Genomic DNA, 16,814 nt, shown 5'->3' with positions numbered 1-16,814 from the left:
TACTGAGGAATGAACCCAGGACCCTGTGCATGCTAAGCATTCGTTCTACTGCTTGAGCTATACCCTAAGCTAAGGAATTCTTAAACTCAGCAGTAAAACAAACAATCCAAGTAGGCAAATGGGCAAAAGACATGGACAGACGTATTACCAGAGGTTCACCATCATTAGTCATTAGGGAAATGTAGGTGAAACCCACAGTGAGATGTGACCACATAGCTCCCAGAATGGCTGAAATGAAAAATGGTGCTAACACCAAATGCTAGTGAGGATGTGGAGAAACTGGATTACTCACACATTGCTAGTGGGAAAATAACCTAGCAGAGCCACTCTGGAAAATAGGTTAGTATTTTCTTGTAACATTGATATGCACTTGCCATACCACCCAGCAGTTGTGTTCTTGGGCATTTTTTTCCCAGAGGAATAAAAGCTTAGGTTTATGCCAAAACATGTGCACAAATGTTCAGAGCAGTTTTATGCATAATTTCCCCGAACTGGAACCAGCTAAAATGTCCTTCAGTGGGTAAATGGTTAAACAAACTTGGTGCCTCTGTACCATGGAATACTACTACAGGGGCTAATAATAATAATAACAACAACAACAACAACAACAACAACAACAACTAATAATATAGGGTCTGAGATGGAGAATGAGGAGGATCTTTGGATGGGGCGGCAAAGACCTCTGCAGAGAGGTGATCACCCAGAGGTGATCTTTAAGCTGAGAGTGAGAGGATGCAGGGCCAGAGGAACATTTAGCCGGGCCCGCTCCCCTCCAAAGGAGACTCCATCAGGAGAAGCCTCCTGGCCAGAAATGTTAGAACATCTGTGGACCATTCTCTTCCCCTTTCTCTGCCATCAGCCTGGACAAACTGCTCGATGCTGGTCTCTATACTGGAGAAGTGACTGAAATCGTGGGAGGCCCAGGTAGCGGCAAAACCCAGGTACACGTGCGGCCAGCAGCAGGAGGACTGGTGGAGGTGGGTGCGTAACCCTGGATCCCTGGGGAAGCTTCTGCCAGGGTGCTGGTGATTCAGAGCTCGAAAGAGAGAAGCTGGGTGGTAAGGAGGAGGGCACCAACTTGGCCGACTCTTGTTTCTGGGATCTGGATGAGATTCGGTGGGAGCCCCATTCTGGGCCCTCCTTGAGGGCTCAGATTCACCCAGTGCCCTGTCTCTACTCAGGTGTGTCTTTGTGTGTCTGCACACATGGCCTGTGGCCTGCAGCAGAACGTCTTGTACATCGACTCCATGGAGGATTCACAGCCTCCTGCATTCTCCAGCTACTTCAGGCCAGAACCCCAGATGAGGAGGAGCAGGTAAAGGGCAGGAGAGGGTTGGGTTCCTTTGAGGTTATGATACAGTAAGACCCTGCTATCTAACACTGAAAGAATTTTGGCCATTTGGGTGAATAGTCGTTTCTGGCTTTGAAACTTGTGAATACGGCCTGTACTCTGCAAGCCTCCCCCATTATGACATCATCCCAGCTTGGATGCTGCCCTTGAATATCCTAATTCAGGGCTGCCAAACACCCACCCTCTGTGTTTTCTATGCCATTTCTTGCCCGTGGCAGACACACTAATCAGTCCTATTACTCCCTCCCACGGGCTCTGACTTGGCTTTGCAGCTCAGCACCCAGGCAGCCACCATGGTGAGAACTGGCCCATCAGACAGAGCCCATTTGCCACCCTGGACCTGAGTCCTGGTGTCTAAGTGCCCCTTCCTGCTCGGCCTCAAAAAATCTCTCTTCATCTTGTGCAACCCCCAGCCCCTCTTCTCCAAAACCCTCCCTTGTCTTTCCTTACCCTTCAGGCAGGAGCTCTTCAGAGGATCCAGGTGGTGCGTGCCTTTGACATCTTCCAGTTGCTGGATGTGCTGCAGGACCTGGGAGGCACTGTGGCCCAGCAGGTGAGCCCGCTTTCCCGCCCCCTCCCGGCTTCCCCCAGCTTGCCAGTGCTCTCTGCACCACAGACTCTGCTTGGCAACGCTGATGTACAGTCTGGTGACTCTAGCTGTGTCTGCCACTCCCAGGATCAGATTTCTGGTGCTTCATTCATTCCCGAGTGCCTCCTCGTTGTATTGCCCATCTTCCCCATTAGACAATAAGCCCCTTAAGTGCAGGATCATGTCATATTCATCTCTGCATTCCCCTGCTGGATCAGTCACGATTGCTTTCAGCTGCAAGTAATAGTCTGCCTGACAGACACTTGAACCTTGAGGACATTTAATTATCTCACATGAGTCTGGAGGTTGGCAGGTCCGTAATATCAGAGCTCTTGGTTGATGTGCCTGGTCCTCCTGCTCTTCCCCCTCATGATTGCAAAGTGGCTGCTATAGCTCTAAGCATCGTGTCTCCACACAGCCACATCACATCCATATTTGGGACAGTGAGAGACGTCTCTTTTCTCTACCTCTTTTTTATCAAGGAAGAAAAATCTTTCTCTGGAACCTACCAGTACCCTTCCCACTTCCCCTTACATTGAATTGGCCAAAACTGAGTTATGTGTATGTCTTAGACCAGGGGTTGGGCCCACCTTCTCTCTGACATCAGGAGATTTCTGCCCAGTACTTGAACATTCAGAGTCCTGTTAACAAGGAAGAGGGGTTTGGAATGGCATTTGGGTTGGTACCCTGCTACACCTGAGAGGTACTCAGGCAGGCTTTGGTGCACTGATTTATATACTCTTAGATTTGGGAGACACCTTAGAAGAGTTTAATTCCCCTAAAACTTTTTCTCTCACCCCAAAGCATGACATATTCCTATGGGCATACCCAGTATTATATACAAAGTAAATCTTTTTTACAAACTTTAGAATGTGTAATAGTTGAACAGATACTTGCTATAGGAATCAGCTGGTAATGTCCCCCTGTGTGTTAAGACATGAAGTCAAGCAGTCCTGATCTAATCCAGCCCTCTTGTTTCTAGAGATGAGGAGAGGGGACTAGAGACGTCTAGTGAGTTGCATAAGTCACTGCATATTTAATATAAGATTGAAGTTTATAACTCAAATTCCTCAACTCCCAGGTCAAAAGACTGTATTTTTTACTAGAGGATCATTAAATGGTATATAGTCTATTATTGCATAACAAGTGACCACAAACTTAGGGACTTAAAATAACACATTTATTACTCCCTAGTTTCTGTGGGTTGGGAGTCTGGGCACAGGTTTGCCAGGTCCTCTGCTTAGGGTCTCATCAGGCTGTAATCCAGGCTGTAGCTAGGCTGTGTTCTTATCTGGAGGCTCAGCTGGGGAAGTATCACTTGCAAGTTCCCTTAGTTTGTCAGCAGAATTCACTTCCTAGAGGCTTCAATTTCTTGCTGGCATTTGGCCAGAGGCCACCTTCCACTCCTTGAGACTTCCCACGGTTCCTGCCATGTGGCCCTTTCAATAGACAATTTGCAGCGCGACCACTTGCTGCTTCAAGACAGCACAAGAGTGAGAGCAAAATGCAACAGGGGGGTTTACACAACATGATGTACTCATGGGAGTGGCAGCTCCTTTGCTGTATAACGTCACCTAATCAAGAGAACAACGTCCCAACACCTTTGAAATTTTTTTCGTCAGAAAGCGAGTCACAAGACTCCCCCAAAGTCAAGGGGAAGGGACCATGGAGGGCTTGAATACCTAGAGGTGGGCATCATGGGGTCTCTCTGCCCCAGGTGACCTGATAGCTCCATGGTTACAAGCATCGTGGAGTCTGTCTTCTCCTTCTGGGTCCCTTGGCAAATGTTGTTGGTGACAGAATCAAGGCCAAATGGGGCTGTAGCTGAGTCCACAGGGCTGTTTCCAAGTCTGTATCCAGGACTACTGTCTGCAAGTCTGCCACCTGGGCACAAGCCTGTTTTCTTAAAGGCCCTCCTTGGACTTGGGCTCCAGCAAGGTCTCACTCTCTCCTACCTAGATCCCAGAGCTCCCACAAGGTCACTTTTTGTCTAAATTATTGTTACTGAGCAGGGAATATGAGTAGGGGAACCTCCTATTCTGCCTTCTTGCTGACTGTACATATATATATATAGTATGTATATATAAAATATCACATATATGGTATACGATCAAGCTTACACTTTATGGTGTTAGGGCAGTTTTTCTCAATAAGAAAAGTTACAACATATGCAAATATAAATCCTTTATATATCAAATACCTGACTTATAAAGAAATGTTAAGTACTAGAAAAACATCACTGGGAAATATTTATACAGCATTTAAGTGGAAAAGTCATTTTTCCTAAGCATGACACAGAACAAAGAAGGCAAACTTCATAAAAATGTCCAACTTAACTTGGGCAAGAGACACCCTAAACGAAGTTACAGACAAATGGGAAACTGGGGAATATATTTGCAACATAATGGCAAAGCGATATTGTCTTAAAATGTGAAGTGTTTCCATCAGTCATTAAGATAAAGATAAATTACCCTCAAAGGGACAAAAACACAGACAATTTTGAAAGAATAAATACAAATAATAAAGAAATATATTTAAAAATCTGTCCAATCACACTCATAAACAAAAAATACAAATTAAAAAATAATGCAATATTTGATCTAATTATCGAAGATAAAACGTTCTATTTATAATACCCAGTGAAGTCAGCAAGTGAGGTAACAAATATTCTTGTAAACTGCCAGTCAAGATGTTAAATGGTGCATATGTTTTTGGCAAATAGAAAGGCAGAATATTTACCAATTTTTACATCTGTATTTCCTTAGCATGGGTGCACACTCACACACACTCAAATCACTTTTGTGAATTTAACCAGCAGAAATAATTTCAGATATATGGAAAGATTTATACTAAGTAAACATTAATTCCATTATTATTAGCAATTGCAAAAAAAAGAAAGAAATTATATCAATAGGGGTTTGGTTAAATAGATGATAGTTTATACATAAAGTGGAATATTCTGCAGCCTTTAAAATGGATAAGATAGATTTGTAGGATGACATGTTAAGAATTATACTATGTATGTGGAAAGGAGAAGAGCAGATTACAAAACAATATGGTGTTTTGCTTGTGTGTGTGTGTGTGTGTGTGTCTGTCTGTCTGTCTGTCTGTCTGGAAAGGTAAACACCAGCTATTACCCACTGTTCCTTTTAAAGAATGAGAAGGAAAATACAGCTAAATAATGACTGGTCTAAAGGCTGGTAAGTTCATATCACCATATGACTTGTATTTACAGATACGGTTTGTCTCAGCTATCAGGTTTGGGGACTGAGAATGAGAATTCAGAGGGGAATTTCATATTGAGTATTCTGGATTTTTTTAATATTTAAATAATATTTAGGTTATAAATGCTTATCTTTTAAAAGATTTGAAACATATAAGGATAGATGAGGAAATTTCAGTTTTGTATTATAAGATTTATCATATATGTTAATGGAGTTTTAAAATTTTGCCCAGAGGGGTCACAGTCTCCAGAGTTACTAAAGAACACGTGACTATTCAGCTTCCCATCTGTCCCCTCTATATTCTGTGGCATCTTGTGTGATGAGAGAGGAATGAGCTGCTCTTTTTGGCTTGGAGAAGCCTCATGGGAGAAATAAAATTACCCTGATCGCTGGGCTTGTTTTATAAACAGACCAACCATACCTGAACTTGAAGGAATCATAGGACCACCTGAGGGGGTTGCTTGTATATTTGGGAGAACCCCACCTATAAACAACCAAGAGTCATTCCCTGTAGGACGTGCACCTATAAGCATTCAAAGCCTCCAGGTTTCACTTCTACCCAGAATTGAAGCTTGCAGGGACTGACATTGTAATTTGTCAAGGGGGCTGACCTAGCAGAGCCTACAGGCCCATTGCCTGTAACTGGGCAGGACATCTTTGGGAAACAGTAACGATTGTCTTCTACAAAACAATCCAGTGCTCAGGGAAGTAGAGTAGTTCTGGACCATTTGTCCTAGTTCTTGGCCCCAGAGAATTTCTCCTTTAGTCCAAAAAGAGAAAGGGAAAAGGTGACACAAATTGTCAACGAGCCAGTGACCACCTCCCCATGAGCACCTGCCGGAGGGCACCCCGAACATCAGGGTTCCAGAGGCTGTAGATGATTGGATTCAGCATGGGGTTGATGACAGTGTTAAAAATCTCAACAACTTTATCCTTATCTGAAAGCTTGGCTGAACCCAGTCGCATGTAGTTGAAGATACCAGACCCATAGAAGAGGCAGACCACAGTGAGATGGGAGCCACATGTGGAGAAGGCTTTCTTCCTGCCCTCCAATGAGCGAATTCAGAGAACTGCAGCTGCCACATGGGCATAGGAGGTGAGAACGAGAACCATGGGGGTACCTGCCAGTATGAAACCCACACCGAAGAGCAGAAGCTCATTGAGTTGGAGTTGGGTGCTGGAGCAGGAGAGCTGGAAGAGCTGTGGGAGGTCACAGTAGAAGTGGTTGATCACACTGGGGCCACAGAAGTTGAGTGTGGATATGGCTACAGTGTGGGTCAGTGCATTGGTGAAGGCACAAGCCCAGGACACAGCCACCAGTATCCTCTGGACTGTCTGGCTCATGCGGATGCTGTAGGTGAGGGGCTGGCAGATGGCCAGGAATTGGTCATAGGCCATGGCTGTCAACCAGAAGCAGTCCACCCCAACCAGCTGATGGAATAAGAAAAGCTGTGTATGAGGCAGGCTGCATAGGGAACTGTGTGCTTGTGGGACAGAAGACAAGCCAACATGGAGGGAACAGTGACGGTGATGCACCCAATGTCCAGCACTGATAGGTTCCCCAGGAAGAAGTACGTGGGGGTGTGGAGTTTGGGTTCCACTAAGATGGCTTCCAGGATGCTGAGGTTGCCCCCAACCGTGACCACGTAGGCAAAGAGGAAGAGAACAGAGACAACTGGCCTCAGCTCTGGTGTCTCCACCAAGCCAGCAGGACGAACTCAGTAACATCTGTTCCATTGGCCCCAGGTTCTGGCTGCATTCGTTTCTGCAAGGAAATATCCAAAGAGATGAAGAATCAGCCCTTTCAGTATATTTATTCAAAAAGAAGAAACAGACTTCCTTCTCCATGCTGAGCTCTCTGCTAAGTTCTTCCTCCCCAAGTAAGGACTCTCCCACGGCCCAGGCATACACACTGGTTCGCTCTTTGACTACATTTTCCTCAACAGCATTACTTCATTCTCAGGTACAGGGGAATCCTTTCACAATGTGAACATATATCATCACATTTTACTTTAAATATATTATAATTTTATTTGTCAATTATACCTCTGTTAAGCTAGAGAAATAACATTTTATAAGCTTAAAAAAATGAGAAGTCCAGGAATAGACCTAAAATAATATAGGAATTTAGTATATGATGTAAGTGGCATCTTAAAGGAATGGGGAAATATATTATTTAGTAAATGCTCTTGGGGCAATAACAGAGCTATCTGGGAAATACGTAAGTTGTAGACATATCTCATATATTTGGATAAAAATCAATTCTAAATAGATCAAAGATTTAAATGTAAATATTAAACCAGAAAGTTATTGGGAGAAAACTGGAGACTTTTAATAATTAAAAGTGCAAGGATGAAAAAAAAAGTGCAAGGATGACTCAAAATATAGACAAATTTTAAATAACCAAAATTGACAAATCTGTTAAAATTTACCAGTTCTGCCAAATTGTCTAAGTGGAACTACATCCCCAAAGCCCCATTCCCTGTATGCTTCCAGCTTAGGGTTGACCACGAGGGGAATTCGCATGGTAGCTGTAAGGTAGGATTGAAAAGGGAAATGGGCAATCTTTCAAAATTACAAATGTGTTTTTCCTTTTACCTGGTAGTTCTACTTCTGGGAATTTATCTACCAGATGTATAGTCACACATAAGAAATGATGTATGTGTGAGCTTGTTTGTTGCAGCATTTGTTTGTAATAGCAAGTAATCAGAAATAACCTATCTGTTCATTATTAGAGGGCTGACTAAATTAATTATGGCATATCCTTCCAAAGGATATGCAGCTGTAGGAAAGATCTCTGTGCTGATTTGAAAGATATCAAAACCATATTATTAAATGTCAGTTACAGCTGGTAGAGTGTGCATACCGTATAGTGAGCAGTTGAAGGCAAGGTTTTAACCCGAGTATTCTGACTCCAGAACCCCTGCTCTTAACCTTTACACACACCATCAAGGCACCTCAAGGTTCATCAAACCATGTCCTTCTCCTGCAGTTCTCTCTCAGTCTATTTCTGACCCATTCTTCTGACTCAAACACCCACTTTCTTCCTTGTGACAGCCATGCCCTTGTAGAGCTCAGTCTTGCCTTGCAGATTGCATAGCTCCAGTCCAGATGAGTGCCTTGGGTGGATCACAGCCACAGTCTTCAGTTGCCCCCTGGTTTCTCTTTTTTATTTTAACCCATGTCATCAGATTGCAAACTCTGTAACTTCCTATATTCCCACCTTTGCTTACGCTGTTTTCTCTATATTGAATGTCCTTCCAATGCCACAGGGTCAAAGTCTTTAAGACTCGGCTCAAATGCTGTCTCCTCCAGGAATTCCTCCCTGATCTGTGCCCATTTTAAGGTGATATTTACATTTTCAACATTCCCATTGCACTCTAATTGTATGCTACATGGCACTTACCGCTGTGCCTTCTAGTGCAATCACTTAGTGACTTAGTGTATTTCCTCCAGTCCAATTTAAGGATGAGACTCATGGCTGATTCAACTTTAGGAACTATATGCGTAAAATTAATAATGCATCATTTCATAAATAAATGGATGACTGAATGGTTGACAGAGGTTTTCTGACAGAGGGCATCACTGTGAGCTAGAGTGGTGAGGATAGGGTTAGTTAATGGACAAGGGGGAAATTTGTGCTAGACTTTGAGGAATGGGTAAGATTCGGAGGGGGCTAAGAGTCAAGTGAAAAGTACAAGGTTACTGCTGTAGGGGTGAGTCCTCCATTTGTCTAGATGGGCATGCAGTGGTTGTGGTAATCCACACACTGACATATAGCTCTTTATATAAACTTCCCACATATTTTCTACATTTGGAAGATAGATTCATCAGAAACAAGTAAGTCATGAGCCAGAACGATATGCTCCCCTAGTAGCTTCTGTGCAGCCCTCAATCAACAAGGGACAAGGTTAAATAAGAGTCTCCTAAATCCTGATTGTTCACCAGGCTGTCCATCCAGGGTGTCTGTGTCTGATGGGATCACAAGAGTAATCACTGACAAGGAGGCACTCCTAGATCACCATTCTTGGGGGTCCGTATGAGTTCTAGGCTCCCCTTATTCTGCCATGACCACTCCCTACTCTGAAGTTCCAATAGGTTCTTCATGCACTAGGGTTGGTCTTAGAGATCTGGTCAGGCTGTCCAGTAAGGACTGGGTTCTTTGGCAGAGAAATTAAACACTGAATCTCCTCCCACTCACCCTTAACAAAGTCAGAAAATGAGCTTCATCTAAAAAAAAAAGGGAATTGGTAAAGACGCCTGAAAGCCAAACCTCAATCTTTGGGTTACAGTCCCAGCTCTTCCACTCACCTGATGGGTCATCCTGAGCAAATCTCTTATTTTCACTTTTGAGACCTTGGTTGCTGAATCTGTAAAGCAAGGAGGCTTGACTTACTCAGTAACAACTGAAGTTCCTTCCCGGTTACACGGGAGTAGAGGGAGGGCCATCCAGCAAGATTTCCTGGAAAGGGCTGTAGAAAGGGGTTGAGACTGTGCACAAATGCAGTCAGCTACTCTGGGGGCAGGTGCTGGGCTTTATATACGGAAATGAGATAAAGAGAGGCCAAGACCATCTCTGTCATGGGACTTCTCCAGCATACTGTTACCCTCTTGAGACCTTGAAATTAGCCCAAGAAGGGAGAGGAGGTGATGGGAAGGGCTAAGGGCAGGTAAATAATACAAGCCCTAATAAATACAGCTGTGGGAAAGCAGTGGGGCCTCACACCTCTGTGGGGATTTAGAATTTTCCCAAACATCTTCATCACCGTCCTCTATATTAATTTATGGAGATGGTTAGGGCAGGTATCATAATAACTCCTTTTAACAGATGGGGACATGAGGGAGCTGTTTGCATTCCCAGTCAAGTAGGAGACTGGAGGCAGAGCCAGGATTCAGTCTGGGTCCCCAGACTGAGGGCTTTGCTCCCCTGGTCCAAACAGGACTTGGGGGCACAGACAAGCTGCCTTCCAAACCTGGGGATGAGAAAGAAACCCAAGAAAGGAGGCAAAAGCTGGAGAGGCCTTTTCCAACTTTAAATTCGTAAGGAATCCTCAGGAACAGAATTCATTCCCACCCGGGGCCCTGTTGGTGGGGTCCAAAGAGACTGAGTCCTAGGAATCCTGTAATCCTGAGTGAGGCGATAGGAGCCCAGGGCTGTGCTGGGAGGAACTGGGGGCCCCCTGGGAACTTGCCCCCAACCATGATTTTCTGGGCCAGGCCCTTAGAAGATGGAAGTCTAGTGATAGGGATGATGGAGAAAGAAAACTGGAGAGGCTAGGTAGTACCACCCTTGGATTCTTATGTCCTCCTCAGTTAATTGCACACCCAAGCCCATGTGACAGCAGACTTCTGCTGGACCTTGTAGATGAACAGCCCTGCTCACCCAGTTAACAACAACTACTGAACCCCTCTCACCCCATTTCCTTATCTGTAAAATGAGAGTAATATACTGTCTTAGGGTTCCTGGGAGAATTAAATGAAGTAACACACAAAGTGCCTAGTAGAAGACCACTAATATTATTAGTAGTATAATAACATTTATTGTGTGCTTGTTATGTACATGACACTATATCATAAGCTTTATATACACAAAATCCCAATCAACCCTTACAACCATTCTATGCAGTGGATACCTGTATTATTCCCATTTTGCAGATAAATAAATTGAGGTTCAGAGTGATTCAGTAATTTGCCATAGGCCACATTGTTAGAACTTTGAGGAGTTGGGGTTCAGTCTTGCATTTGCCTAATTCCAGGTTACATGATTTCCAAAATTATGCTACTTGATTTACTTCCCTACCCTCTCCCAGTTAATGTCTTTCCCCCAAACAATATACTTTTAGCTTCTGTTGCTTATGATAAATAATGCTCCAGATACGCCCTGGACTATGCATTAGGCTTGCACTGTTGGCTTAAGGATGTAATATATGAATGTTAAGGCTTTGCATCGTTCAGTAACATTTTTCTAAACATAAGACTTATAAAATACTATACATAAAAATTATGACTGATAATATAAGCTTAAACATTAATAAAATCCACAAGGAAATTAAATATAGTCCCTAAATAATTCTTGTGTAAAGGAGAAAAACCACCACTCCAGTATTATACTAATGTAAGAGTAGAGAGATTTATACAAACATCAACGATATATTAGAAATGCCACGTCTTCTCCAACTGTCAAACTTCTCTTCATTTTTCTTCTCATCCTCCTTCTTCCCACTCAAATAGGTATAAGGTAGTGTCCCTTTGCATCTGCAGTTCCTTAGTTATTAATTTGGTTGCGCATCTCTCCAAATACTTGCTGGTTCTATGTATTTATATCTATGAAATGCATGTTCTGCCTTTTACCCATTTTGTTATTAGGCTTTTGTCTTTTTCCTATTGATTTGTAGGAGTCATTTACTAGAATCCAAATCCTCTTTTGGTAATAGGATATTACAAATTACAGATGTCTTCTCCAAGTTTGTGGCTTGCATTTTCTCTTTTCTTAAGGGATATTATGATAATCAGTAGTTTGAAATTTTAATATAGTCAAATTGACAATATTTAAATGTTGTGGCTTAGTGCTCTTTGTGTCTTGTGTAACAGATCCTTTTCTATCTTAAGGTTAGAAAGATAAATTAGGGGTCGGGGATTAACAGACACACATTACTATATATAAAATAGATAAACAACGAAGACCAACTGTATAGCACAGGAAACTAAATTCAATTTCTTGTAATAACATATTTCCCATCATTTTCTTCTAGAAGTTTTAGAGTTTTGCACTTCACATTAAACATTTAAATCCTCGGTCCATCTCAATGGAGAGTGATGTAAGGATGCTATTTCATTTTATTGCATGTGGAGAACCACGTTACCCAGCTCCAGTTACTGAATAGTTCCACTTTCGCCCATCCGCCATGCCACCTCCAGCATGTTGCTGAGTATATCTGTGTGTGGCCATATTTCTAGAATCTCTGTTATGTTCTCTTGGTCAATTTGTCTGTCTCTACATACACTATACTGTCTTAATATTGTAATATTATGCTAAGTATTTGGTAGGGTAAGCTTCTTTATTTTCATTCTTTTCCTTTGAGACTATTTTGGTGATTTTAATCATTTAATCTATTACACAAATTTTAGAATCTGCTTAAGCTCCACAAAAAACCCTTTCAGAGTTTTGATTACAGTTACATTGAATCTATAGATAGATTTGGGAAGAAATGACATGTTTACATCAGTCTTTGTACTTTCCATTTATTTATAACTTTTTTACATATATATATATACACACACACACACAAATATTTGTCAAAGGATTTTTATATTATCTTTTTTAATGTCTTTAAAGTTTTACACATTACTGTGTACAAGTTTTGTACATCTTTTGTTGCATTTATTACTAGGTCCTTTTAATTTTTGTTGTTGTGAATTAGGTTTTTCTTTAAAAGTTATATTTTCTCATTGTTTGGTGCTGGTGTGTAGAAATGGAATCGATTTTATATACTGAGTTTAGGCCACCTTGCTGAATTTTCTTTTTATTGTTAGTAGTTTGTCCACAGAGTCTTTTTATGTTCTTTACAAACAATTACACTGATTATGAGATGTTTTCCTGATGCTTTTAATTTTTTTTTTTTACTTTATTCCTTTTTTTAAAAAATATCCTCAGTACTCATGTATCTTTTTTGGAGGGGCTAATTAGGTTTGTTTATTTATTTTAATGGAAGTCCTGGGGATTGAACCCAGGACCTTGTGCATACTAAGCATGCACTCTACGACTGAGCTATACCCTCCCCTCTCAATTATCTTATAACTAGAAATTTGTACCTTTTGACTGCCTTTATCCAATTCCCCCTCCCCTCAAGCCATGCCTCTGGTAATCACAAGTCTGATCTCTTTTACTGTGAGTTTGTTTGCTGTTTTTGAAATATAGTTGGCCTACAACACTATGTTAGTTCCTGTTAAACAACATAGTGATTCCATATTTCTATACTTCATATTTCAAAATGATCACCAACATAAGTCTAGTTATGATCTGTTACCATACAAAGGTATTACATATTTAATGACTGTATTACCCACACTGTATACAGTATCTACACTGTATATTTCATCCCCCGGAGACTCCTCTTAATCTCCTTCACCTATTTCTTTCCTCCCACAACCCCTTCCCCTCTGGCAACCATCTGTTCTCTGTGTCTGTAACTTTGTTTTTGTTTTGTTTTGTTATGTTCATTTGTTTTGTTTTTTAGATTCCACATATAAATGAAATCATCCAGTATTTGTCTTTCTCTGTCTGAATTATTTCACTTAGCATAACACCATCTAGATCGATCCATATTTTTGCAAACGGCAAACTTTCTTTTTTATGGCTGAGTAATACTCCACAGACTTCTAACTTCTTGCTCTGTGCATCCATTCCTCTCCCAGGTTCTTTGATCATCTTTACGATCACTATGCCGAATTCTTTCTCTGATAGGTTTCCTATTCCACTTCACTTAGTTCTTTTGAAATTTTATCTTGTTCCTGTTTGGAACATGTTCCTCTTTTGCCTCATTTTCCCTAAGTTATTATTTTTATTTTTATGTATCTGGTAGGTATGTTTCCTGACCTTGGAGAAGTGGCCTTCTGTGGGAGATGTCCTATATGTCCCAGCAGCGCACTCCCCTCTCGTCACTCATTATGCTCTAGGGGTTCCCCCTGTGAGGGTGCATGGGTCATTCTGTTGTGGCAGGCTGACTGTGTGGGTGGGCTGGTAGGCTTGGTTGGCCCCTGGCCTGGCTGGTTGCCCGGGCTTACCTTGTGCAGAGGCTGCCAGCTCCTGGTTGGCTGACTGAGGAAAGTTGGGGCTAGTGCTGGTTCGCTTATGGGCAGAGTCAGGGTCCAGAAGTGGTTATAGAGGAAATGTGGCTCAACACAAGAAAAGCCCTCAGATAACATCATAATAGTGAAAGCTGAAGGCTTTTCCTCTAAGATCAGGAATAAGACCAAGATACCTGCTCTTGCCACCCTATACAACATAGTATTGAAATTCTTAAAACGAGCAATTAGGCAAGAAAAAGAAATGAATGGCATTCAAATTGGACAAGAATAAGTAAAACCATCATTATTTGCAGATGACATGATATTATATCTGTGAAACAGTAAATAGTTCACAAAAAATTAAGTGTAATAAAATTCACTAAAGTTGCAGGATACAAAATCAACATATGGAAATCAGTTGCATTTCTATACAGTAATAATGAACTAGCAGAAAGAGAAATTAAGAAATTGATTTAATTTACAGTTGCACCATAAGTAATAAAATATCTAGGAATAAATCTAACTGAGGTAAAAGACCTGTATACTGAAAATTATAAGACATTGATGAAAGAAATAGAAGAAGGCACAAATAAATGGAAAGATAGTTTATGTTTATGGATTGGAGGAATTAACATTGAAATGTCCATACTACCCAAAGCAATCTACAGATTTAATACAACACCTATCAGAATTCCAATGGCATTATTTAGAAATAGAAGAAATGTTCCTAAAATTTGTATGAAACTGTAAATGACCCTGAATAGCCAAAGCAATCTTGAGAAAGAACAAATCTTGAGGCATCACACTTCCTGATTTCAATCTACATTATAAAGCTATAATAATCAAAACAGAATGGTATTGATGTAAAAAACAGACATATAGATTAATAGAACAGATTGAGAGCCCAATAATAAATGCACATGTATATAGTCAATTAATTTATGATAAAGGAGCCAAGAACATAACGCAAAGTGGGGAAAAGTAAGTAAAACAGCACCTTGTGGACTCCTGGGTGGTTTAGTCCAATCCCAGCTCCAACTTCTGTTCTTACAGGGAGTGCTGTGCCCACTCTGCCGTGGAGCCTAGGTGACCAGTTAGCTGTTTGTAAATTCACCACCACCACAACCCTTAATTTTCCTAAACACACTGAGGCCAGGTGGCCGCCATTGCGTGAATTTGTAAATGTGAACTGGCTTACTCACCAGTCCCCTGTTTCCCCAGGTGACCTGTTGAAGTACATACAGATCCATGAATAGGGGAGCTCTACCCTAAGGAACAGGGAATAGCAATCAGATGAAAGGAAAGGAGCTAATTAATATTGAGTATTCATATAGTAGAACCAGGTGCTTGAGATCCATTATTTTATGTAATCCTCACACTCTAAGAGAAGAACGTTAGTCACTTTTTTAAATTATGCTTTTAAAAATGAAACATAACATACAGAAAAGTGCACAAACCATAAGCTTGATGAAAGCCAACACACCCAGACCAAGAATTAGAAGCTCTCTTAGAGTCCCTCCCCATCACTATCCACTCCCTTCTCACTGCAAGTAAACAGTACCCTGACTTTTAATATCATAGGCTTGATTCGCCTGGTTTTGAACCTGTACAAATGGAATCACTCACTCTACAGGACATGGCGTTAGGTCCAGCCCCTTTCACTGAATATTATGTATGTAAGTTACCTCCACATTGTTGTATGTAGCAGTTGTTTATTCACTTGCATTGGTATATCATCTCCGGTATGAGGATGGAACAATTTACCCATTTTCCATGGGCGTTAGGGTTATTTCCACTTGGGAGCCATGATGAAAAATGTTCTCTTTCATTGTATACATGCTTTTTGGTGCATGTAAGTACATATTTCTGTTAGCCCTGTACCTAGGTGTTGCGGGCTGTTTTAGTGAATACTGCCTGACACTTTTAGGGGATACCGCCAAATACATTTTCTTAAGCGGCTGTAGTAATTTACATGCCCATCTGCAATGTGTAAGCATTCTAGTTACTCCACATTCTCACCAACATTTGGCTTTGTCAGTGTTTCTAATACTAGCCATTCTGACAAGTCTATAGTAGCATATCATAATACTTTTATTTCCCATTTTCCTGATAACTAGTGAGGTTGAGCATCTTTTCATATACTTATTGGCCTCTTTTATGACATGCTTGTTCAAGTGGTTTGCTCCAATTTTATTTTTCTTCTTGATAGATAGTCATTACTATTCTTGACTCTTTGCATTTTCATATATATTTCAGAAACAACTTATCAGTCTCTGTCCCCGAAAAGGCTCAAAGTTTGGTTAGCGTTTCATGGAATCTCTACGTCAATTTGGGGAGAATTTACATCTCCAGTGGAATGTTGAGTCATCCAATCCATGAACATGGTATCTCTCATTTATAAAGATTTTCTTTTATTTCTCTCAATATTTTACAGTTTTCTATGTAGAGTCCTTCAGTGTCTTTCATGATTTATTCCTAGGTATTTGATGTGGTCTATGTTCTTGTAAACGGCATCATCTTTTAAATTTTAATTTCCCGTTACAAGTATACAGAAACACAATTGATTTTTGTAAATTGACCTTCTGTCTAAATTCACGTATCATTTCTGAGTTCATCTGTAGATTTTTCCCATATATATATATGTACATGCACACATGTATAGTCCTGTTGTATGAATTATTTGAAAGTTTTATTTCTTGATTTTTCAATCTTTGTTTTTCATTTCCTTTTCTTGCCTCATTGTACTAGCTAGAACCTCTAGTAGAAAGCTGAATAGAATTGCTAATAGCAAATATTGTCTCATTCTTAGTCTCAGGGGATCATCAAATATTATTTGGACTGTAGCCTTTTTGTAGATAATCCT

At 41.0% G+C, this 16,814-nt stretch overlaps 1 protein-coding gene across 9 annotated transcripts in view; it reads left to right on the top strand.

Moving 5' to 3' along the window:
• LOC105104731 (leucine-rich repeat-containing protein 37A) overlaps positions 1 to 16,814 on the top strand; it is a 116,407-nt gene that overhangs the window by 79,304 nt on the left and 20,289 nt on the right. For 4 of the 9 annotated variants that reach the window (XM_064495936.1, XM_064495938.1, XM_064495935.1 and 1 more), the window contains exons 21-23: positions 860 to 977; positions 1,182 to 1,315; positions 1,809 to 1,904. In XM_064495936.1, coding sequence (XP_064352006.1) covers positions 860 to 977; positions 1,182 to 1,315; positions 1,809 to 1,904 — 348 coding nt within the window. Of the gene's footprint in view, positions 1 to 859; positions 978 to 1,181; positions 1,316 to 1,808; positions 1,905 to 6,109; positions 15,893 to 16,814 lie in introns of those variants that run through there. The other 5 variants (XR_010384639.1, XR_010384640.1, XR_010384638.1 and 2 more) reach the window with 3 other exon arrangements.

Source organism: Camelus dromedarius, chromosome 16 (genome assembly GCF_036321535.1).
Source record: "Camelus dromedarius isolate mCamDro1 chromosome 16, mCamDro1.pat, whole genome shotgun sequence".
Lineage (NCBI taxonomy): Eukaryota > Metazoa > Chordata > Mammalia > Artiodactyla > Camelidae > Camelus > Camelus dromedarius.
The sequence above is the reverse complement of the archived record's forward strand: the minus strand, read 5'-3'. Positions and strand labels throughout refer to the sequence as shown.